Source organism: Scyliorhinus canicula, chromosome 13 (assembly GCF_902713615.1).
Source record: "Scyliorhinus canicula chromosome 13, sScyCan1.1, whole genome shotgun sequence".
Classification (NCBI taxonomy): Eukaryota; Metazoa; Chordata; class Chondrichthyes; order Carcharhiniformes; family Scyliorhinidae; genus Scyliorhinus; species Scyliorhinus canicula.
The window spans coordinates 14,034,456-14,058,688 of record NC_052158.1 but is presented as its reverse complement, the minus strand read 5'-3'; the positions used below and the strand labels follow the sequence as shown (position 1 = coordinate 14,058,688).

At 43.4% G+C, this 24,233-nt stretch overlaps 1 protein-coding gene across 9 annotated transcripts in view; it reads right to left on the bottom strand.

Moving 5' to 3' along the window:
- Nucleotides 1–10,647: 10,647 nt before the first annotated feature.
- The window catches only part of LOC119975963 (protein PRRC2A-like), a 142,260-nt gene continuing 128,674 nt past the window's right edge, over nucleotides 10,648–24,233 (bottom strand). For 8 of the 9 annotated variants that reach the window (XM_038815948.1, XM_038815955.1, XM_038815945.1 and 5 more), the window contains 5 exons: nucleotides 22,508–22,618; nucleotides 20,990–21,169; nucleotides 20,774–20,871; nucleotides 19,608–19,701; nucleotides 10,648–14,355 (listed from right to left, as the gene is read on the bottom strand). In XM_038815948.1, the coding sequence (XP_038671876.1) occupies nucleotides 14,137–14,355; nucleotides 19,608–19,701; nucleotides 20,774–20,871; nucleotides 20,990–21,169; nucleotides 22,508–22,618 (702 nt within the window). In that variant the 3' untranslated portion in view covers nucleotides 10,648–14,136. Of the gene's footprint in view, nucleotides 14,356–16,880; nucleotides 16,954–19,607; nucleotides 19,702–20,773; nucleotides 20,872–20,989; nucleotides 21,170–22,507; nucleotides 22,619–24,233 lie in introns of all 9 variants that reach the window. The other variant, XM_038815953.1, reaches the window with a different exon arrangement.

Below are 24,233 nucleotides of genomic sequence, written 5' to 3'. Positions count from 1 at the left end.
TTGTACAACATTTGAGATGGAGATACGCCTGTTAATAGAGGAGATGTTCTGTCGTTGAGTAAAGCTGAGTAAAAATCAAAATCAGATTCTTTAGATTTGCTCAGTAGCTGTTTCATGATGTGAACAGCTTTCTCTGCTTTTCCATTTGATTGGGGAAAGTGTGGGCTTGCAGTAGCATGTTGAAAATTGTATTTAAATGAGAAATTATGCCATTCATGACTTGGAAAACAAGGGCCATTGTCAGACATTACGATACTGGGAATACCATGTCTGGCAAATATCTCCTTGCATACCTTTATGACATTATTGGATGTCATGTCATTCAGTTTCACTATCTCAGGAAAATTGGAAAAATAGTCAATGACTACAAGATAGTCATTTGCAAAAAAGTGAAAAAGATCAGCACCAACCTTGATCCATGGTGATGTTACCAGATCATGTGGTTGCATTGCTGACTTTGATGGGATTGACATGTTCAACACGACAAGATCATATTCGCAATATTAGTGTTGATACCAGGCCAATAGATAGACTGTCTAGCACGTCTTCTACATTTCTCAATGCCTGGATGACCGTCATGTAATCTTGACAGCATTTCAGAACGCGTGGCACGTCTTCTACATTTCTCAATGCCTGGATGACCGTCATGTAATCTTGACAGCATTTCAGAACGCGTGGCACGTCTTCTACATTTCTCAATGCCTGGATGACCGTCATGTAATCGAATTTGTGGAATTACAATGCAATCTTGTCTCAGCAGTATGCCATCTACAATAGTCAGTGCTGACTGAACTGATTGATATTGCGGACAATTGCCTTTGGGCCATCCTTCTTGAAGATGATTCATAACTTTCATCAACGTGGTATCTTTCTGTTTCGATGCAAATTTGCTGAAATTTGACATCTGATACAGGCAGTAATTCTTTGAATAGCTGCAAATGTGAATCAACATCATTGATGGATTCTTCTTGGAGAATGTTAGTAATGACTGACCTAGATAAAGTATCAGCAATTACTAATGCTTTACCCGGTGTATACTTCAGTGTGAAATCAAATCTTCTTAATTTCATCATTAAATGTTGAAGTCTGGGAGTCATGTCATTGAAGTTTTGTTCTATGATGTGTACTAGTGGACGATGGTCAGGTTCCACTGTGAATTTGGGTAGACCATTCATGTAGTCATGGAAGTTGGAAATCCCTGTGACTAACCCTAAACACTCTTTTTCAATTTGGGCGTACCTACACTCAGTGTCAGTCATCGATCTTGACGCAGAGGCAATAGGAACTCAATTATCAAAACGGTCTTGTTGCAGTAAAACAGCACCAATGCCATTTTTACTTGCATCAGTTGAAACTTTAGTTGGTTTTCTAGGATTAAATGATAAGCATGGAGCTTGTATCAATTGTTGTTTCAAATCAGTGCATTCCGCAGTGTGTTTGTCAGTCCAGATGAATTCTGTGTTCTTTCTGATCAATTGATCTCGCGGATTTGAAATGACCTTTCTTAGAAAGTTGCCAAATCTGAGAAAGCGGAAGACAACCTTCTTATCTTTGGGAATTTGCATTGCTTTGATAGCTTGCACTTTGTCTTGATCTGGTTTAATGCCTTCAGCCGTTACGTTGTCACCTAGGAAGTTTAAAGATGAGGCCGCAAACATACACTTGGCCTTGTTTAACTTTAAACCATAGTTCTCAATTCTTTGAAAAACCTCCTGAAGACGCTTGATATGCTCTTCAGGTGTTGTTGACCAGACGATTATGTCGTCAACATAAACCCAAACTCCTATGTTCTTGATCATCTGTTCCATTGTTCTGTGAAAAATTTCAGAAGCAGATATGATACCAAACTATTGAAACAGTACCTTCCAAAAGGTGTATTAAAAGTACAAAGAAGTTTACTGGAGTCTTCTAACTGCATCTGCCAAAATCCTTGAGACGCATCAAGCTTGGTAAATATATTAGCATTTGCCATCACAGCAGCGATATCTTCTTTCTTTGGTATCTCTCGATACTCGTATTGAGATCTTTTGGGTCCTTACAGATTCTTATTTCACCTGTAGGTTTCTTGACACAGATTAGGGAGCTTACCCAGTCAGTAGGTTGAGTAACCTCAGAGATTATTCCTCGAGTTTGAAGTCTTGACAATTCAGCTTTCAGTCGATCTTTAAGTGGAGCAGGAACACGTCTAGGTGGATGGATCACCGATTTGGCATCCTTTTCAGTTGGAATTTGTACTGAAAAGGTAACATGCCCATACCTTGAAAAACATATGAGCATTGTTGTAAAAGTTGCTGAACACCATCAGAGTGGACTTGATTGACAGGCATTTATGAAGTTTCTCTGTATGAGTTGCAAATCTTTGCATGCTGTGCTCCAAGTAATGATGAACGAGTATCATTTGCAATCTCGAACTTTACTTGTTGTTGAATGTCTCTGTTTGTCACACTTGGGTAGCAGGGTCCATATTGAAAAAATGGGATTGCCATTGTAATCACACAATGAGCATTCTGGAGGAATCATTTCATAATGACTCTTGATCTTGGACAGGTCCTTGGAATTCAAAAGATTCGCCGAGGCACTGGTATCCAATTTAAAAGTGATTGGAATTGCATTAACATACACAGTAGTCATCCATTCATTGCTTACTATGTTGACTTTTTGTTCTTCCGTTGCTTGAAGATTTTTCTCATGCTCTTGATGAGGTAACTTCATTGTTTTAAGATTATCCTTGCTTGCTTGCAGATCATGCTTGATGGACGAATCAACTACACCAACGAAGAAAGTATTTTCTATTGAGAAAATATCGTCATCTTCCATGAAATCTTCGAGTGTTGATTTCTTCTGCTTTGTCCACAGCTCGTACTTTGTGATACTTTTTGTGTGTAGGAGGAATGTATTTAGCAGTTGATTGACACTGTGAAACATAATGGTTGAGTTTCTGACATTTTAAACATCGTTTGCCAAAATCTGGACAATTCCCCTTGAAGTGGGCGTTACCACATCTGTGAGAAGTGATTACGTTGTCATCGTGACGTAATTGGGACGTACACGCATGAGCAGACTTCTTCTTGAACGTCTCGCATTTTGGTGCGTAGTGAGCATGTGCAGAGCTCGAAAATGCTTGCAGAGGATAGCATCTGGGATGGAAGCTGGGACCTCGGTGCCGTGAGGCAACAGAGCTAACCCACTGCGCCACCATGCGGCCCGGCAACTTCCAATTTAAGTTCAAATTACCAGTGGTCCTTAGATGTCTTGGTGCTTGAACTTGGTCCATTGATAGGTCGTTTGCGTCAAAGTTGTGATGATTGCTATATCGAATAGTTGAATCCGTTTATTCTTTTTTCTGCTTTGCTTGCGACACCATTTTAAGTTTCTCTGCCCCGTGGTAGAGATTCACGCTTTTTTCCTTTGGATAAAATACTAGATTGCGGCTTCTGGTCTGTTCTGCTGCTATACATTTGTCAATCGCGATTTGTAGAGTTAAATCATTTTGACGAATTAACGCTTCTCTGATATTATCATCAAGTATACCATATACTATCTGGTCGCTTACAAGTGAATCATGCAGATTTTCATAGTTACATGCTTTAACTAATAGCTTGAGGTATGTGATAAAATTATTCACAGGTTCAACAGTTTATTGAATTCTCCGATGAAATTTCAGTCGTTCTAAAATCTTATTTGTCTGCATTTTACAATCTTCAGCAAACTTCGCTATCACTTGATCAAATTTGGTTTTATCTTCACCAGCACTAAAATGAAATGAGTTGAATATTTTGATTGCTTGCTGTCCTGCAAGGGATTGAAGTAACACAATCCTTCTAGTTTCTGGTGCTGCACTTAAATCAGTAGCTTCTAGGTAAAGTTGAACTTGCTGGGCAGCACGGTGATGCAGTGGGTTAGCCCTGCTGCCTCACGGCGCCGAGGTCCCAGTTCAATCCCAGCTCTGGGTCACTGTCCGTGTGGAGTTTGCACATTCTCCCCGAATTTGCGTGGGTTTCCCCCACAACCCAAAGATGTGCAGGGTAGGTGGATTGGCCACACTAAATTGCCCCTTCATTGGAAAAAAATGAATTGGGTACTCTAAATTTATAAAAATAAAGTTAAAATTGCTGCTTGAACAACTTTAAATTTAAAAAAAAAATTTAGAGTACCCAATTCATTTTTTCCAATTAAGGGGCAATTTAGCATGGCCAATCCACCTAGCCTGCACATCTTTCAGTTGTGGGGGGGGGGGGGGGGGGGGGGGGCAAGACCCACGCAAACGTGGAGAGAATGTGCAAACTCCACACGGACAGTGACCCAGAGCCAGGATCGAAGCTGGGACCTTGGCGCCATGAGGCAACTGGGCTAACCCACTGCGCCACTGTGCTGCCCAGCAATTTCCAATTTAAGTTTAAATTACCAGTGGTATTTAGATGTCTTGGTGCTTGAACTTGGTCCATTGATAGGTTGTTTGCGTCAAAGTTGCGACGATTGCTATAGTCGAATAGTTGAATCCGTTTGTTCTTTTTTCTTTTCTATCTCAACGTTGTTTGTTTTTAAAAAAGGAAAATGCTTAAAAGGAATAAAATAATCAGAGAACAAACTTGGGCCTGCAAATGTTTCCTTTGTGCAGACGGATACAAGGCCTCTCAATGTTCAGCACTTCCACATCATTGTCACCTCATGTGACTACTTTATTCAACTCCAGTTGCACAGATATTCATTGCTGTCGCAGTCTAGAACTTTCTTTTCATTCCGCACTCTGTGAACGTTGATCATTTCGTGGCGGAGAGATTCTTCTTCGGCGCCAAGGTCCCAGATTTGAATCCCGGCTCTGGGTCACTGTCCATGTGGAGTTTGCACATTCTCCCCGTGTTTGCGTGGGTTTCACCCCCACAACCCAAAGATGTGCAGGGTAGGTGGATTGGACATGTTAAATTGCCCCTTAATTGGAAAAATGAATTGGGTACTCTAAATTTATTTTAAAAAAGAGATTATTACTCTTCAAGGGTCTAATTAGCTTGTGGTGACCCAATACAAATTAGAGAGAAACCTCTTATCGCCTTAGGCTAGGCCAGCGTCCGAGTCGCAGGGGTGATAAAATATATATTTTAAAAAAAATTTAGAGTACCCAATTCAGGGGCAATTTAGCATGGCCAATCCACCTAGCTTGCACATCTTTGGGTTGTGGGGGAGAAACCCACGCACACACAGGGAGAATGTGCAAACTCCACACGGACAGTGACCCAGAGCCGGGATCGAACCTGGGACCTGGGCACCGTGAGGCAGCAGTACTAACCCACTGTGCTGCCCTGATAAAATATCTTTAACTGTCAAGAAACTATTCATATTTTCACAGATTAATTTAAAGAACTTGTCGTCAATATATATTGATCTTCAGGCTTGGATTATGGCTGTGCAATAAACAGACTTGCAAAGAACACACAGTATAGAAACGGGACATTCACTACATATACTGTCTTTGCTGTTGCTTATGTTGCAGTGGAATCACCTCCTATTCCCGCTGCCTCCTCTCAAGTTTTCAATCTTCTTCCCTTTTATTTCACAACCTCCTGACTCCCCGAAGCCTGTCCACCATGTACAAGGGACTAGTCAGGAGTGAGACCGACCTTCTCCTCTCGCCTGGATGTGAAGTTTCAACAAGCCCCAAGAAGTTCAACATGCAGGACAAAGTGTCCCGTTTGATCGGTCACCACCTTCCTCCATCTGCCGCCATCTTCATCATTCATTCCATCCATCCACCACAGCCATGTGTACCATCTACACGATTATGAAAAACTTTGAAATGGAAATAATCTGGAAATGGTTCTTCTTTTAAATTAAAACTTTATTCCCCCCCCCCCCCCCCCCCCCCCCAATTAAGGGGCAATTTAGCGTGGCCAGCCCACCTACCCTGCACACATCTTTGGGTTGTGGGGGTGAGACTAACGCAGACACAGGGAGAATGTGCAAACTCCAACTCAGACACAGGGAGAGTGTGCAAACTTCACCCGGACAGTGATCTAGGGATGAGATCGAACCCGGGTCCTCGGTGCCTTGAGGCAGCAATGCCAACCACTGCGCAAGCGTGCTTCCCCAAGTCAGTTCTTGAAGATTTTGAGGGATGGGGCTGTGGCTCTTTCCTTTGACATCTTGCTCCTTTGTGGGATTGCCCTCAGAAAGAAAGATTGTCAAGACCGTGTCACGGCAACAAATGGTCTTTGCAGTTTGTGTGGATGACAACTTTGAGTGAAGTCATCACCTGAGGGAAGTAGGTGCTTGTTTTGGTCAATTCCCATCAGCCAATTCCATATTTTATAAAACAGACTCGGTCTATGTTCCCCTACTTTTGCTGTATTCCCATTCTGAATCTTTGTCCCAAGATGTAACATTGGTGTATTTCACATATTGAGCCTTGTGCCTTTGAATCTCTTCAATCTTACTTCTATTCTCGTTATATAAGGATCCCATATGCAACTTGCCTGCTCGAGGATGGGATGAACAAATAATAGCAAATGACTGCAAATTAGTAAAAACAGAACGTGCTGGAAAACTCAGGTCTGGCAGCAACCGCAGAAAGAGTTAACGTCAAGTCCGTATGACTCTTCTGGGGAACTACTGTCTGGTGAGCTACAACCCCTTTGCTGCAAAACCAAATACAACCTCAGAAATTGCAGAACCCAGTTTGCTTTGGATGTTACCTACTGAATCTGGAATCCCCAATGATGATTGTTTTTGAGATGAATCCCCAGATTGGTGGGTGGCACTGTAGCACAGGGGTTAGCACAGTTGCGTCACAGCTCAATGGTCCCAGGTTTGATTCCTGCTTGGGTCACTGTGTGCAGTCTGCACGTTCTCCCCGTGTCTGCATGGGTTTCTTTCCACAGTCCAAAGATGTGCGGGTTAGGTAGATTGGCTATGCTAAATTGCCCCATAGTGAGCAAAAAGGTTAGATGGAGTTACTGGGATAGGGTGGAGTTGTGGGCTTAGGTGGGATGATCTTTCCATGGGCCAGTGTACTCGATGGGTTGAATGGCCTCCTTCGGCACTTTTTGTTGGTAATGCACAGGACATGGCACTCAATGCCAGAATGTATAATTTGTTGGTTTACCTTTCTCTGTAATCTCACCAGCCCCACAACCCTCCGAGATATCGACACTCCTCCAATTCTGGCCTCTTAGAGCATCCTTGCTTTTAACTGTCCCCCCAGTGGTGGTTGTACCTTCAGAAGCCAAGCCCCAAGCTCTGTTTTCCCTCCTGAAACATCTCTACCAAGTGATGCCCCAAGTGCCCATTCTTTTCAAGGCCACTGGAGCAAAATACCCTGACTGGTTTTCATTTCCATTGCTGATGTTACCATGGTCATCTTCCAGCATTTCTTTCAGTTCAGCCGTTAGATAGAAACAGACCACATCACTTTCAAGGTGAGAGGAAAGTAACGCAACTCTCCTAAGATGCAGAGAAGGGACGACCAAAAATGAATGGATGGCTACTCCCTTGACAACTCCATTCCCACCTGAACAGACGGAGAGCTCTCCAATTCTTCCATTAACGGAGATCCTGCAAGTCCATCATTATATCCCCTTGCCTGCCCGAGTTTCTCTCGCTCGTTACTTCCTCCAAATAAAAGGCATTATTGGTACCCACACGGATCCTACCTGTGACCTTTTGTGGGTGAGTTATCAGTCCTTATTCCAGTCATACTCACGACCGTTTCCAGTAAGTTGATGACTGTATCAGTTGTTTTGAACGTGACAATTTAATCAACTTTGCTTCCAATTTGCACCCTCCCCTCCCCACAGTCCATCTCCAAAATATTATTTTCCATTTCTGGAGATGGGTAGGATTTATTAACATTCACCATTAGCCTTGATTACACCTGATCAGATCCCACTTCCTGCAGGAATCCATTCCATTCTCCTTGTTCATCCATCTGTGGGTATGTCATCTTTTCCCTATGACTGAGGACTCCTCCCTCCCTCTCCACCATTGTGGCTATCAGACCCCTGACCATGTCCATCCCATATCTTGGCACTTCTATTCTCACCCCTTCCACGCCCTCCTGGATCTCCAGCATGATGCCACCACCAAACACATCTCCTCCCCAGTCCCCCCCAAACCACCATTCCAAAGGGACCATTCTCTCAGAAACAATTTATTCCACCACAAACACACCCTCTCCTTACCATGGCATCTTTCCATGCAAATGCAGGAGCTGCCCTTTTACCGCTCACCATCCAAGGTTCCACACACTCCTTCCAGGGTAAAGCAGTGTTCTTCATTCAATTTACTCTACTGTGATCACACGCGTAGTTTTAAAATTTGGCTGGGGAGGAGTGGGGAGAGAGAAAAAGAGTGGTGGTGGTGGTCTTAACGAGTGATACCCAAGACATGTGGCCAATCCCCAATTGAGGTAGTGAGCCTCGAGGAAGTGGTGAGCTACCTTCTTGAACTGCTGCAGTCCATGTGGTGCATGGACATCCAGAGTGCAGATAGAATTCCAGGGTTTTGATCCTATGCAAGTGATGGAATGGCAATATAGTTCCACAGTCAGAAAGATGTGCTGGTTGGAAAGAGAACTTGTAGGATTCCTATGTATCTGCTATCCCTGCCCTGCTAGGCAGTAGAGATCATGAATGCATGTCAATTCCAGAAATCCTAAACAAGTCAGGTGACAAACACAAATGAACACCTTCAGTTGCTGATGTAGCTATTAGCTCACTCAGGAATGTTTAGTAAGTGCTGCCCAATTGTGGAATTATATATAACAGATGTTGTGTTCCAGGTTTGCAAGTGTGGGCTGATTGAATCTGGTCTACACACAAACCCCTATAAATTGAAGTTAAAGATTCGTAAAGAAAAATATTCCGTTAATCCATAGATGGCACATTTCATGCGGAGACAAAGTTCAAATACACATTTTCAGCAAGACACCTTTTAGAAAACTGCTTCCAGTTTTGGGAATCATATTGTCAAGGAGAGCATGATTCTGGGTGGTGCAGTGGTTAGCACTGCTATCTCAGTGCCGAGGTCCCAGGTTCGGTCTGTGTGGAGTTTTAACATTCTCCCCGTGTTTAAGTGGGTTTTGCCCCCAACCAAAAAGATGTGCAGGGTAGGTGGATTGGCCCAGCTAAATTGCTCCTGAATTGGAAAAAAAGAATTGGGTACTCTTAAGTTTATTTTTAAAAAGTACAAATCTGGGACAAAGATGGAAAATTCTGGAAAACACTGGTAGATGATCATTCAGCCCCTTGAGCTTGTTAAGACAGAGACTGATCCATATCTCAACTTCACCTCCCAATTAGGGTTTCATAATCATCAATAACCCCGCCTAACAAAATTGATCTACTTTAAAATTATCAATTGATCCCCGAATCTCATCAGCTTTTGGCCAGGGCAAGGAACTGGGACTTCCTGGCATGGGGAGAACATGATGTTTTGGTGTCACTGGTCCAACAAGTCAGACCCCCACTTTAATGCTGAAGATATGGGTTCAAATCCCACAACGGCACTTGGAATTGAAAGCTAGTTTCATTGTCGCAAAAACCCACCTGGTTCACAATAACCTTTTTCACCTTACGTACGACATCAGATCCACAAATGCGGTTGACTCTCAACTGCCCTCTGAAATGGCCTCATAAGCCGCTACATTTAAGGGCAATTAGAGATTAGCAACATTCCATGAAATAAATAAACCAAGATACAAAAAAAAACTTAGAGCACACACTACCTCCTGCCCAACTGGGCAAGAGTGGTTAGCACGGCTGCCTCACCAGGGACCCGTGTTCAATTCCAGCCTTGGGTCACTGTCTGTTTAGAGTTTGCACTTCCTACCCATGTTTGGAGGGTGGGGGGGGGTTTCTCCAGGTGCTCTGGTTTCCTCTCATAGTCCAAAGATGTGCACATTAGGTGGATTGGCTACGCTTAATTGCCCCTTCGTGCCCAAAAAGATGTATAGGTCAGATTAAGGGTTGGACGGGACAGGGTGGGGGAGTGAGCTTGGGTACTCTGGTGCACTCAATGGACTAAATGGCCTCCTTTTGTACTGTAGGGATTCTATTCCATGAACTAACATGCATGGTTTTTAAAAATAAATTGGAGTACCAGTCTTTTTTTTTCCAAATTAAGGGGCAATTTAGCATTGCCAATCCACCTACCCTGCACATCTTTTGGGTTGTAGGGGTGAGACCCATGCAAACATGGGAGAATGTGCAAACTCCAAACGGACAGCGACCCTGAGCCTGATTCGAACACTGGTCCTCAGCACTGTGAAACTAACATGCATGCTGAAGAGAAACAGAGGTAGAGGCCCAACTCAAAAGGAGCCGATGAATTCCTAGTTGGAGATAGGATTCCACGTTAACAGGGATAAGCAGAGACTGGGAGAATTCCCATGGCTGGGGGAGGGGGAGAAACCGTGGCAGCCCCTTCCCACTGGGTAGCAATTGGATGAATTCTGTACATTTACTTGCTTCCCACTGCAAACTGATAACACTTTTGGGCGGGAGGTTAAATGGGTGGAGGTCGAAAGTCCAGGATTGGTAGATCAAATGTGGCCCATGCAAGGGTAATCCAAAAGAGCCAGCCGTGTCTGTTTTGCAATTTTTTATTTCTCTCCCCGCCAAACTTTCATGTAAAAAAAAAGGTTCCAATTTAAAAATATTGAGGAGCAAGTTTGCTGCAGCCCTAGGAACAGCCAGTTTTTATTAGGATTATAAATTACACTGTGTGACAGTACATGAAACTGGAGCCAGATAAACAATGCAGCAGAGAGAACTTTTTCAACTCGTGACATTTCACACAACAATTCTGGCCCATCACAAATGAGGTCACACACAATCACCAAAAGGATTTTGTTTCTCTCCCCCACCCCACCCCCCATCCCAACGTTGTTCTCATTTCTCCCCTCCCTCTCTTCTGAACACGAGAAGTTTACAAATATTGATAGAATGGTACAAATGCTGATAGACCTTTTGCATCCCCTGCATTTCACACTGTGAAGCTGTTGGGTTACTTGCGTTATGAACTGGAGTTGATGAGGATGTGTGTGTGGAAAGTGGGTTGTTCATGTGCGCTGCCCTCAGCCCTGTAGTGCTACATCCTCCCCCACCCCCACCAACAAGAGGAAGATGTCAATCAAAATCAGCAAGCAACTTTTGGGTGATGAGCACACATTTGAACATTTTAGCCAACCAAAAGCTAAACTGGAAGCACACTCCAGAGAGCCTCTCACTGGCATGTCTTGTTAAAATAATGTATATTTTAATAGCTTACTGCTATATTTCCACCTTGGACTTTGCAACAGGTCTGACACAGACCAAATGTCCTGGAGCAGTGGCTCAGATATAGCAACCATGCCTCTTTATCTCCAACCATGACAGCATTCAAATCCAACAAGCATCTCATTTCCATCATGAGCATTACATGCAGTGTATTGATTACTGCAACAGTACCTCAAAATACTCACCCTGCAACAATGGCTGTAACCATTTTATTAAATTTTTAAAAAAGCATTAGGTGAGGAACATGCTTTGGTAACCTATGAATTCTATCTGCACTCGGAGTTTGGAAGATCAAACCAACAGTTACTCACATCTTGGCTCGCTGCTGTATAGCTGTATTAAAAAAGGTGTCATGCAATGGTGACCAAGGTGAAAATACAATAAACTGATCTGTAATTCTAAGTGGCATAATGGAGGACATTCTGGAGTTTAGTGTCTCTTGCTGCTCTCCAGAAACAGGCAGCTGTTTGGAAGCAGATATTCTGGGCACTGGCATTGCTGAAAATAGTGCGAGAGGCAACAGCAGGTGAGGGAACGTGCCAATAAAAAGAAAAGCTTATCCAGGCTTTCTCCAGCATCGAGCCACTAAAGGGAGGCATTGGGAAACAGAAGGGCGATCTTGGTGCTTTCCAAATTCTGGACCATTCAGGAAATGGTATTCTATAAATTAGCTCAGGATGCGGTCTGGAGAGCATTACAAGAGGCAAATGGACATCTTGAACGTCTTTATTCTTAAAGAGATCGAAACTCACCGTTGCATTTCTGTAGTAATGGGAGATTCGCAAAATAAACACTGCACTTGGGGTACAAAAGTAGTAATATTGTACAGCAATAATGTGCGAAGTTTGAGAGCCAGTTAAAACCCGGTCTTATTTATTTTGAAATGCCTTGCCACAATTCAAAATTTAAAAAAGGAATTTAACTACTTGGGTGATGACTTTCTCTCATCTTCTGCATTACTGGCTTCCTGGGGTTCTTGTTTGTGGAGTATTCACTTGGTTCATGTCCCCCTCCACCGTCCCAGGAGCCGTCATGATACTGAATTGAGAACTTGCAGTTCAAGTGTTACCATTGCGGATTAGGACTTTCTCATCCATGGACATAATTTTACAACCATTTCCCACCCATCTGCGTTTGTCCCCTCGTGATAGAAAGCTGAAAGTCTCACCACATCTCTCCTGCTTATAAAAACATGTCTGGCTCGAATTCCATGCAGTGGCCATTCAAATCAGCAGCACCTTTTCTCTTGTGGGCCTGTTCTTTATAAAAGCTGTTTGTCCCTTTTTAACTATTCCAAATGAAAGAGCAAGTTCATAGTTACTTAATGAAGGGAGCACAGACTGTGAGCACCCATACGTGGGTGCCTCCCCAACACCATCAAAAGAGATTTCTCTAACAGGAGCACCCACAGTAATGTTCTTCTTCAAAAATCAGTGAGCAGGTATCTCCACTTTAAAAAATAGTTACACATCAACTGCTGTACTAGCCCCAGTGGAGAAACAGAAAATGTTTGGTGGGGGTGGATGCGCAGTGTGGAGGAGGAGGAGGGGGTTGTTTTAATTCAGTTTCGAGAAGTTCTCAAAATCTGACAGCTTCAAAGGCCACGCTTGGCAAGATGCTCCTCAGCATTGACAATAGTGCAGAAAATACTTCCCCGCCCCTTCTTTCAGTTCACAGAACCTGGAACTAAACTACATTCTGCTGGTAGTTAAGCATCAGAAAAAAGGATTGGAGGCAGTAGGGGTGGAAAGGGAGGAAGATCCCTGTACTCTCTCCACACGGCTGCAAATCAGACACCGCAGTCTGCAAAAGGAAAGACCTTGGTTACCAGCACAGCAAGCGACATTGTTGGGGAACCACCAGTATTAAATTCCACCTCCCCCACTCCCTCTGAGTTCGCCTGTTTATTGTTAATCTCAAGCTGCTTTGTTCCATTGCAGCAGCATTTTAAAATGAGAACAGCGTCACAATTTCACCTACCCATCCTCATTGCCTTCCTGCTCCAAGAGCAGCGGTAGGTACAAGGTGGAAATCTAAAACTAGTGCTGGATTTGAAACAAATTAATGTTGAACTTTAAACGTCTGTGCTTTGGTGATACCTGACAAAAGTACAGCATCCAATGAGGGAAGGAAGAAAAACTTCAACAAACTGTATTAAAAAAGCCACTTTCAGGACTTTGTGAAACTGGGGTCTGGAGGAACAGTATACAAAGGAAAGACAAAATAAAGGACATGTTGTTGATCTGGAGTGTATCATGTTGCTCAGCGCTACCAAACTTGCATGAACAGTCACAGAGTAAAAACAGTAACGGAAATGGTCATTTGTACCCATCTACCACTATTTAAAAACATTCACAACCGTTCCTTTTTGCAACATTGACAAGACAGAAACCAAAGCAGACCTGCCTGTGGTATTTTTTTTTTTAAATGCTCGACTTTGTGGCCCTCTTACTCTAAACACCTTGTGTTCAAACCAATTCTAGTAATTATATGTTCTGTCCCTCAACAAAGAAAGCAGCTGCCTTATAAGGGATTGGCATTTATTAAGTGGATCTACAAGGACTTACTAGTTACCAATAAGATGAATGCTTCATTATGGTAGAGAAATCTAGACCTCTCTCTTCTTAAAAAGGACTTATTAGCCTCTTCCTTCCCCCACTTCCTTCCTCCCAGTTCAGCTTCACACAATCCACTTATCGCTGCTGGAGTTGGCTTTTTTTTTGCAAAACAACTCGTGTAGTCCACTGAAATCAGTAATGTTTTGTCTTTTTTTAAAAAAAAGCCATATTCCTTTTTGAGACAGACAAATAAACCCCCTTTAGAGATGTAGATTTCTTCAGTTTTGAGAGGCTGCAGTTTTGGCCGCTGGTTACAGTTTCTCATCCTGCGGCTTAATGCTCTGGGGTTTGATAGGCCCCCTTCGCACCGGCTTGGGGTTGCTTGAAGATTTCTCGTCCTTGTGTGACGGCGCACTCTCTCCTTCCTGGTGCACCTTGACAGGGAGAGGGCCGACATCACTGCTGTTGCGGGGGGTCACTCGCTCAAAGAACCGTTGTGTGCTCTGCAGCACCTCCGCTCGCTGTTTTGCCTGGCAGAAAATTAAAAACAAGAGCACTGTTTACTGTGACAGCCTGCAGTTCGGTCATGCATGCAGCAGACTGATATTTCCGTCTGAAACTAGGTCATCTCATGAAGGGAGCTTCATGAGTACATGGAGGAAGGACTTCTTTTTAAAAAATAAATTTAGAGAACCCAATTATTTATTTCCAATTAAGGGGCAATTTAGCGTGGCCAATCCACCTAACCTGCACATCTTTGGATTGTGAGAGTGAAACCTACGCAGACACGGGGGGAATGTGCAAACTCCACACGGACAGTGACCCAGGGCCGGGATTCGAACCCGGGTCCTCAGGGCCATAAACAATGCTAACCATTGTGCCACTTGCCGTCCCAAGAAGGAAGTACTTCTGAGAATTAGTTTCCCAGAATTATTCAACAAAAAGGAGAGACGGGAAGCAATTTAAAACTCAGTGATTACAGTCTCTGACTGGTGCACAGTTGCGTGGGTGCAGTGCAGGGAAAGGGTGTGGAGGTCAAGCAGTAACACCTCGCACTCACCTTAAGTGATACGAGATCCCAGGCAACGAATGCCTGAAGGATATTTAACTGTGAAGGGCAGCACAACTAAACCAAAAGCTCTCCTCACCCAACCTTGATAGAAGGTGCTTTCCAGTTGGGGTTACAAGGTGTCAGGATTGAAAACATTACTGTAGCAGGCTGTGTATTTGCACAGAATTCCAGGGAAATTACCCTGCATTTTCACTAAAACCAGCTCAGAAAGTCCAAAGTAAACTGCCCCAGATTCACAATGATTAGAAATAAAGTCAGAAAAAAGAACAGAGATATTTAAATACTGAAATTATACATAGCTCTTTCAAAATTAAAAAGCAAATGTACAGTCATGATAGGATATCCCTTTTTGAAAAGTGGATATTGTCTTAGTGTTAGATTTGGACCCAGCAAAATTCCTCTTTCACTAAGTGACTTGGACATACTTATTTATTTTCAGCTATTTACAACCAAGACCTCATTGTTGGAAACATTACTTGCTTTACCCAGACTGTTCTGTGACCTGCTCCTTTGGAGTCCCTGGAGGTCTGATCGGATGTTCTGCTTTCTCATTATCATTGTCTAGTTAACATAAATCCATTACTCAACATGGCTCAAGTGTAATCTCAAAATATTATTAAACTATTTCATACAATTAATAGAATCCCTACCGTGCAGGAGGTCATATGGCCCATCGAGTCTGCACCGACCCTCCAAAAGAGCACCCTACCCAAGCCCAAACTCCTCTTAACCGTTGGACAACAAGGGGCAATTTAGATTGGCCAATCCACCTAGCCTGCATATATTTGGACTGTGGGAGGAAACTGGAGCACCCGGAGGAAACCCATGCAGACCCAGGGAGACCCATGCAAACTCCAAGTCACCAAAAACATTTTCCATTCCAACCATCTTCCCGCAGTTTTAAACGCTACACAGTGAGCCTGTATGTGCTTTTATTACTCTTCCTGATTTTGTCTTTAGTACGAGGGTGATGGTCTAGGCCCCGCTCTTGGACCGTACCGTCATTTCTTGAGGTGTTTGATGTAGAGTCTGACTCAGCATCCTAATATACTTTTCTTGTGGCTTTCAACAGTATCAGAGGCTGTTTCTCTGGAGAACTCTACAAGTGGTGCCTGAACAAGATATGATAGCGCTGGAGTTTTTGGAGAATGTGTCTTCACGCATTACCTTTGGAATTACCAGTCTGCCAAGGTTATCATAGTCAGGAAGTTTCCACTGTTCAGGATATGCCCGAATAACTGATTACTGTACAGGTAGTATACTTTGACCTGAATACGTTGTGTCTTTCTACTGCACTTCTCTAAATTTTGTTTTCTGAGGCTGGTTAGAGTATTTGTTATTGTGAAAGAATGTGCTTCCACCTCATATGAGCAGCAAGTCTCGTCTTGAACCTGCTCAATAGTAACTCACAAGTGTTGCAGTTGTTTCCTCCAGGGGCAACTGACTTCGGAGTCTTTCACTACAGTTTGTTCAACTTCGGAGTCTTTCACTACAGTTTGTTCAACTTCTCTTTCTTAAAAATAGATTTAAAGTACTCAATTCTTTTCTTTCCAATTAAAGGGCAATTTAGCATGGTCAATCCACCTACCCTGCGCATCTTTGTTTGTAGGGCTGAGGCACGGGGAGAATGCACAAACTCCACATGGACAGTGACCCGGGGCCGGGATTGAACCCGGGACCTCAGCACCATGAGGCAGCAGTGCTAACCACTGTACCACCATGCCACCCTGTTCAACTTCCCTTAATCTACTAACATGTCCTCTTAGTTGGAAGTTGGTGTAGAGGGTAAAGGTTTAAGCTTTTGCCCGATAACACTTAGGAAGTTGGCGCAGTGATCATGAGCTTCCTTTTTCTTCATTTCTTTATTTATTGTTGCAACAGCGACTTCAGTTTCTGTAGAAGATCAATTTTTGAACACACGCCCCTGCTGAGCCGGCAGTTAATAATAATAATAATCTTTATCAGTGACACAAGCAGGCTTACATTAACACTGCAATGAAGTTACTGTGAAAATCCCCTAGTCGCCACACTGCGGTACATGTTCGGGTTGCTGGCCCTGAAAGATACAAAGAATTTCACGAATTTTGTTGATCGTGTCTCAGGCCCATTACCTTGAAGTGTGTGCCTGCCTCCTGGCCCTTTATTTCGTTTGGCTAAATTTCAACTTTGTTAAGCCACTCCAAATTGTCCGATAGGACTTGGACTCCAGCCTGTGTCCAGTTTAAATTCTGTTCTGTATCCTTTGACTTCCAGTTCTGCAGACCAACATCTCATCGGGATCTTTCTCTTTGGAATCTTCAGTTTCAAGGCGGCAGTGGTTAGCACTGCTGCCGACGGTGCTGAGGACCCGGGTTCGATCCCGGCCCCGGGACACTATCCATGTGGAGTTTGCAACATTCTCCCTGTGTTTGCTTGGATTTCGCCCCCACAACCCAAAGATGTGCAGGGGAGGTGGATCGGCCACACTAAATTGCCCCTTAAATGGGAAAAAAAATTGGGTACGCTAAATTTATTAAAAAAAGGAAATCTTCAGCTTTAATTGCTTTATTCCCACTGTCACATACTTTGAAATTGTTGGAAGCTTGTTCCAGCTTTTTTTCCTCTTTAAATGGAGGTTTGGACCTGCAGGACAGTTTAAGAATATCCTGCCTTACCACTGGGAGAACATTTGGCTCCCCCTGTTGGACTTCTTGGTGGTGTTTGTTTGGTACATCAGGAACATGCTAAAATGGATGAAACGGGCCTTCCCACTCCTTCAGCGAGTTTTGGTCAGCTTTTCGGTGGGGGCAGAGCTCCCTATTTTGGGTCTACACAACGGATTAAATTCTTCAGAACTTCAGAATCTTCCTGAAGTACACTCCAATTTTGTATCCACAGCTCCACCTGGCTTTCATACTGCGAAGCATTTTCGTAAGGCCAATCATCTTTCGTTTGTAAAAAAGTCGAGCATGCTGACTACTGTACCGTTTCGGATAAACTCTAACTTTAAGCCTTCACCCACAGCTGCAACTACTGGCTAGTCTATATTGGTCACGGATAATCAAATTGATGGATACACTTGGCCTCTGGCTTCCCTGGTTGAATCTCACCTGCTCAATGACCAGATTTTTCTCCAGGCTAAAATAGGTATCAAACACCCTCAGAAACTCCTCTTAGGATGCTGAGGTTTCCTCGACTCTTTGCCTTGCCAGGAAATCTGCTAACCTTCGGCACAGAATGTGACTGACTTGTGTTTTTGCGCCGTTCAACCAAATGCATACATCTTCACTGGTCCACTTTCTGCCTCTGATCAAGGTCTGTCTCTTCTGTTTGTTATGTAGAGTTTTTGCTTTTGAATCAATGCTCCTAGCTTTCTGTGGGTTTGAAATCTACTGCCGCCTCCAGCAGTGCCACTGTGGTTTATTTAGATAATTATTCTGTGCTTCATGTTGGTTTCAGGGTTCCTCTTACCTTGGATCTAAAATTATTTATTTGCAACTATTTCCAACTAAGACCTCATGGTAAGAAACATTGCCCAGACTGTTTTGCGTGATGGGACCAAGACCTCACGTCATATATTTATTATAAAATATGGATATCCTCATGGCTAATTCTAAAATGTTAAAAACCAGATTTAAAAAAAAAAAATATGGTAGAAGCTATGTCTGGCTGTGACCCTTGAACAAAAGGAGATACCAGGCAACATCAAGAAACTGACACCCAAGGGCAGCACGGTGGCGCAGTGGTTAACACTGGGACTACAGCGCTGAGGATCCGGGTTTGAATCCGGCCCTGGGTCACTGTCCGTGTGGAGTTTGCACATTCTCCCCCATGACTGCGTGGGTTTAACCCCCACAACCCAAAGATGTGCAGGTTAGGTTCATTGGCTATGCTAAATTGCACCTTAATTGGAAAAAAAATAATTGGGTACTCGAAATTTAAAAGAAACTGACACCTGGTTCCCTCCGAAGAGACACGGAGGGAACTACTGCAAGTAGTAGTTGCTTGCAGCTCTGTTACAACACACTGACGGATCCAGTTAAATGTTTTTTCTCTAAAGCCCGGGCACGTCAACACTGAACCAAGTCTTGGCACAACACTGCTACAGGTTCAATGCTTTTCTTGCACAGGGGGCACCCACCCCATACCTCAACATCCTAGTCACCTTCCTTGGCAGTTTCGAGTGGAAGGAGCCCATCATTTGGTCCAGAAGGGACTCTGGTCAGGCAGACTCGGAGCCAGGCTCTCCAAACCGCTTATGGCTCGTGAAGTGACGACGTGTGGCTTGCACCATGGTAGGTCACGATTGCATCTTTGACCTGGAGCAAGATGGTATCCAAGAGCAAAGCAGGCATCTGCCAGGCTTTGCTCCCAAATTGCTCAGAGCTGCAACATTGCAAAAATCCCAGAGGAAAAATAACTTCTAATAAAACTCGACTCTAAGTGTTTGGACAAATTCAAGTGATGAGGAGGAAGGAATTTAGCCTGCAACCTCCATGAGGAGGGGCAGACTCTGAAGGAATTGTCAAAGGTTAGAAGAGATCATGGGATAGAATGTATTAAATACACAATGTCGCAATGAGGTTTTGGAGATCATTGTAAACTCTGGGTCGGGCAGGAATCCCACAGGTTTTATGCTGCATATTTATATCAGGCAGGAGCACAATTGCCCAAGGTGCACACTGTAACTCGATCAGGTACATGTACAAAATTTTTTTTTTAAATTCTTACTTGCTGCGACATGTTCCCTCTGAAACATGGCAAAGGATTCATGCCATATTGGACTGGTCCAGGGGACTTTCCACTGGGACTTGTCGATCCAGGCCTGGAACAATGAAGAAAGAAAAAGCTTATCCAATGCATTCCCATTACACTATGTGAACACAGCAGCCTTTGATTTTCCTGTATTCACCGCATTCTGGTGATCTAATGGCTCCAGAGGCGTGAAAGGGAAAAAGCTGGCCCACAAAGTTCAGTTCTGGTGCCAGCAAGCATCGGAGGAAGATTAATAATTGAAATGATGTTACTGGGAAAGGCAACTCTCAAATCACTCCGGGCGTGGGACAATGTGGATTTGATGGGATAGCAGTTTGCTAAAGAAGATGAACCAAGTGATCCAACCCACCTCACTGATCCCCACTTATGTTCTAATTGTGAGGACGATGCCAGGATATGGACTGAAAACTCAGAGCTTTCTTCTTCTTTCAAAAAAACAAACACACCAACATCCTTCCCTTTTCCTCTCTCCTGCTGACAGCACTCACCAAGAGATGGTCCTCCATACCAGCCACGCCCTGTGTCAGAAATCGCGATCGTGCCCCGGCTCAGTCTGGATTGCACGTGGCTTCACATCTGGCCTGCTCGGAATACTTGGTATTTGATCATTGCTGTTCAAGTATCACCCAGTAAGCAATGCTCGGCAGCAGGGTGGAAAAGCTTCCTTGTGCTTTCTCAGTGTAGGTCACTAGCTGATTGCCCTTCTCTCACTACCCACTACACCCAAACCTGGGAACTTTTCAGCACTGCTATTATTGAAGGCTGGATCAAGCACCAATTCCTCTACAGCTTTGAGAAACTAATTCTAACATTTTAAAATAATAATCATTAGGTTTAGGGCAGCATAGTGGCTAGCACTGCTGTATCATGACGCCGAGGACCCGGGTTCGATCCCGGTCCCAGGTTACTGTCCGTTGGAGTTTGCACATTCTCCCAGTGTCTGTGTGGATCTCACCCTCGCAACCCAAAAAAGTTGTGCAGGGTAGGTGTGTTGGCCCACTGGAAAAAAAAATTGGAAACACTAAATTTAAAAAAAAAAGGTTTAGTGTCAGGATGGAAACAGGAACCAATGAATGTTCTGTACGAACATAAAAATCTACAGGTTACTTCCAATTTCTCACCTGAACATTGCAGGCGATGGGACAGCATAGCTAAGTGCCCCAGGAGATGGATTCATTTTCCTTTCCAAGTGAAATGTCTTTGGATCCACTGGGTTAACCTGTGTCAAAAGGAGGGTTTTGGTTAATATACCATGTAACTATGGTAACAGGACTGCAAACATAACTTTCAATTTAAGCACTTAAAAAAACAAAAAAAAAGTCGTCGAAAGGTTTTACCTCTCTTCCCATAGTGGGTGCGGCAGTGTGAAAGCCCGAGTGTAGCACTCTTCGGGGCGGCCCGGGAGGGACGGTTTGTGCCTGTGTGTGATGTAGAGACTGCGAAAGTTGAACTAACGGTTGCTGCATGGACCCATAGCCGGGGACAGATAACTGGGAGCCCAACATTGGGACCAACATCTGTCAAGTAAAGCATTCTAAAATAAGCACAGGAATGAAGGCTACAGCCTCAAAACTAAACACTAAAAAAAAAACTAAAGGGCTGCTTCAAGATTATCGGATCCTGTTTTCAGTCCTGAAAAGGTTCTGGTTGGGTTCTTGTTTTTTGTTTTCAAACCTGTAATAGCAAACCTAAGCATATTCACTGTTACAATCAAATAACAAGGGTTACATTCACATGTCTGCAATTCACACAGGTCCATTACAAGGTCAGAGCCGATAATCTGGGCTGTGTTTTGTGTGCAATGGAATCGTACTGCACATCAATGGGATGGCAGTCCTTTGCACTTGTTCAGTGGGTCAAATCCCATGGGATTGTTCAAAGGGGAAAGGGCAGAGTGTTGCCCTACTGTCCTGGCCGATGTCAGCTATGGGGCAAAGGACAGCACCTCCAACTCAAAGTCCAGATGTTTGGGGTGTAAGTTGAGGCTGACACTCTGGTGCAGTATTGGGTGCTGCACAGTTGGAGGTGCTATTAAACAGAGGCTCCGTCTGCCCCCTCACATAGATACAAAGGCCCCACGCACTATTTCAGAGAACAGTACTGTTGTGTGTGTCTTGGTCAATACTGAACTCACAATTAGAAAAACAGATTCACTGATCATTATGACAGCGCCCCATGAGTTAAAATTGTTTTTTTAAAAATTTTTATATAGAGTACCCAATTCTTTTTTAAATTAAGGGGCAATTTGGCATGGCCAATCCACCTACCCTGTACATCTTTTTCGGTTGTGGGAGAGACCCCCACGCAGACATGGGGAGAATGTGCAAACTCCACATGGACAGTGACCCGGGTCCTCAGCGCCGTGGGACTGTAGTGCTAACCACTGTGCTGCCCAATGCTGTTGAGAACAGGCTGAGTTTTGCACAAATTGACTATTGCATTGCTCACGACAGTGATGACTATATTTCAACTGGTGCTTCATTGGCTGTAAAGTGCTTTGTGATATCCTGAAGTTGCGAAAAGTGAAATCTTTCAATGAGCTTTCCTCAATGATCTAAAAGCAAATGGGGCGAATGCTTGTTCCATTCGTTTTAGGACAGTCCTGTAGGAGTTGCTGCATCTGCCTCAGTCAATGTGCTTCACAAATAAACTATATCATGTACTTTGAAAACAGTGGCATGATAAAGATGCTACTTCTCAGTTCTCATCATTGACACGCAATAACCTGGAGGGCTTTAAAATTTCACAAGTTTAATCATTTTGATTTATCAAATAACTGACTGGTTTCCCAACACACTCCCACTTACCCTCATCAGCAAGAAGTATTTAAAAAAAGCTCATTGGTTGAGGATTACCTGGTGGAGGGGGCCACTGGACATTGGTGCCGCAGCAAAGTAGTTGTTCTGATTGGGTTGCTGCAGTGGGGAGGAATAGAAGTCCGATGGCTGGGCCATGCTTTGCCTCATCTGTCCAAAAAATCAGCCACAAAAGCATTCAATTAGTTATCCGAGTACATATAGTAATTCCTGTATAATGCTACAAACTCCAAAAGTCAAACAGTTACTTCAAATGTGCCTCGAGGGAAAAAATACCCTCTCCAAGTACTCGCTCTTCTGCAAAGGCTGAGATGCACTTTAAGCTGTTTGCGGTTTGGGACAGGGAGGGGCAAGAACTTCCCAATGGCCCAGTATGAAAATGCATACGAGGGTGCATTGAAATATAGAGGCGAGGAAAGATTCAGTTCCTCTTCTCTGCTGAGGTAGAAGATCACAGCCAAGGTTGCAGTGCATCATTGGGCTCAGTGCCCGAGGCTATGGAGTAGAGGTGATGAGAGATCCTGCTTTCCATCCATGATCCCTATTACAAACCACTCACTTGCTGCCCTGTCTTGGACATTGACAAAAGAGCACTGAAGGGCCAATAGGTTTTTGATGCAGTTGAGGGGTTAAGGGTAGGGAGCAATTTAAATTCGACTCACCAAACAAGATGCTGGTTGTATACCTTGCATAATATTATGCTCCAGTGACTTTAATTACAGAATAGAAAAGCGCTTAATTGTCCACAAATTTGCCTTTGGCTTCACCTCCAATATAACATACAAATTATACAATCATTAGTTAAAGAGTGAATATTTCATGCATACCTACATTCGTACATTAGTGCATAATATCTCATACCATACAAATGGAACACATTACACTGCCACTGAAGCACTTACTGCAGTTAAAATAAATAAGACCAATAGAATAAATTTACATTGTTATTTAGTAACCTTATTGCACTGGGAACAAGAGACCTCGAACAAAGATTTCCTGGCAATAGACATCCTAAAGGCTGGCACGAAGGGAGCTTTTCAAATTGATGATATAAAAAGAGGGATCACTTATATTATCCAATTAGAAATCAGGGCAGTAATGCTGTAAAGGGCAGGAAGAGGTTTTGGAGAATTAGATGTCAGAATGTTTCCGGTCCAACAATAAAGGAGGCATTGCTAGATCTGGTTCTGGGAAGTGGATCAGGTGTCAGTAGGGGAACATTCAGGGAACAGTGATCATAAGGTTCAAGTTGGTTGTAAAATAATAAAGAGCAATCTAGAATAAAAATACCCAATTGGATTTCAGTGAGTTGAGAACAGATCTGGCCCAAGTAAATTGGAATCAAAGATAAGCAGGCAAATCTGCAACAGAACAAAGGGCCGGTACAGTCAAGGTACATTCCCACACGGAGGAAAGGTAGCACAAATAAAGAGTTGCTGGATGTCGAAAGAGAAAGCTAGAGCACAAGATGAAACAGAAAGGGTTCAAATGTGACAGCTGTCAGGAGGATGATATAATTCAGAACCAGACTGAAAATAGAAGGTTCAGAGAGGGGAGCGGAAAAAAAAAGAGAAGCAAAGGAGAGAATAGGAGGTGCTTACCAAAATAAAAGGGGAATCCAAAATTCTTTAATAGGAATACAAATAGTAAAATGGTGATTTTAAAAAAAAGGGCGGGGGGAGGGAGCTAATTAGGGACCAAAAAGGCTACGTATTGAGAAAGGACTTAGCCGGGAAAAAAAAAGGAATTGAAAAAAAAACAGAAA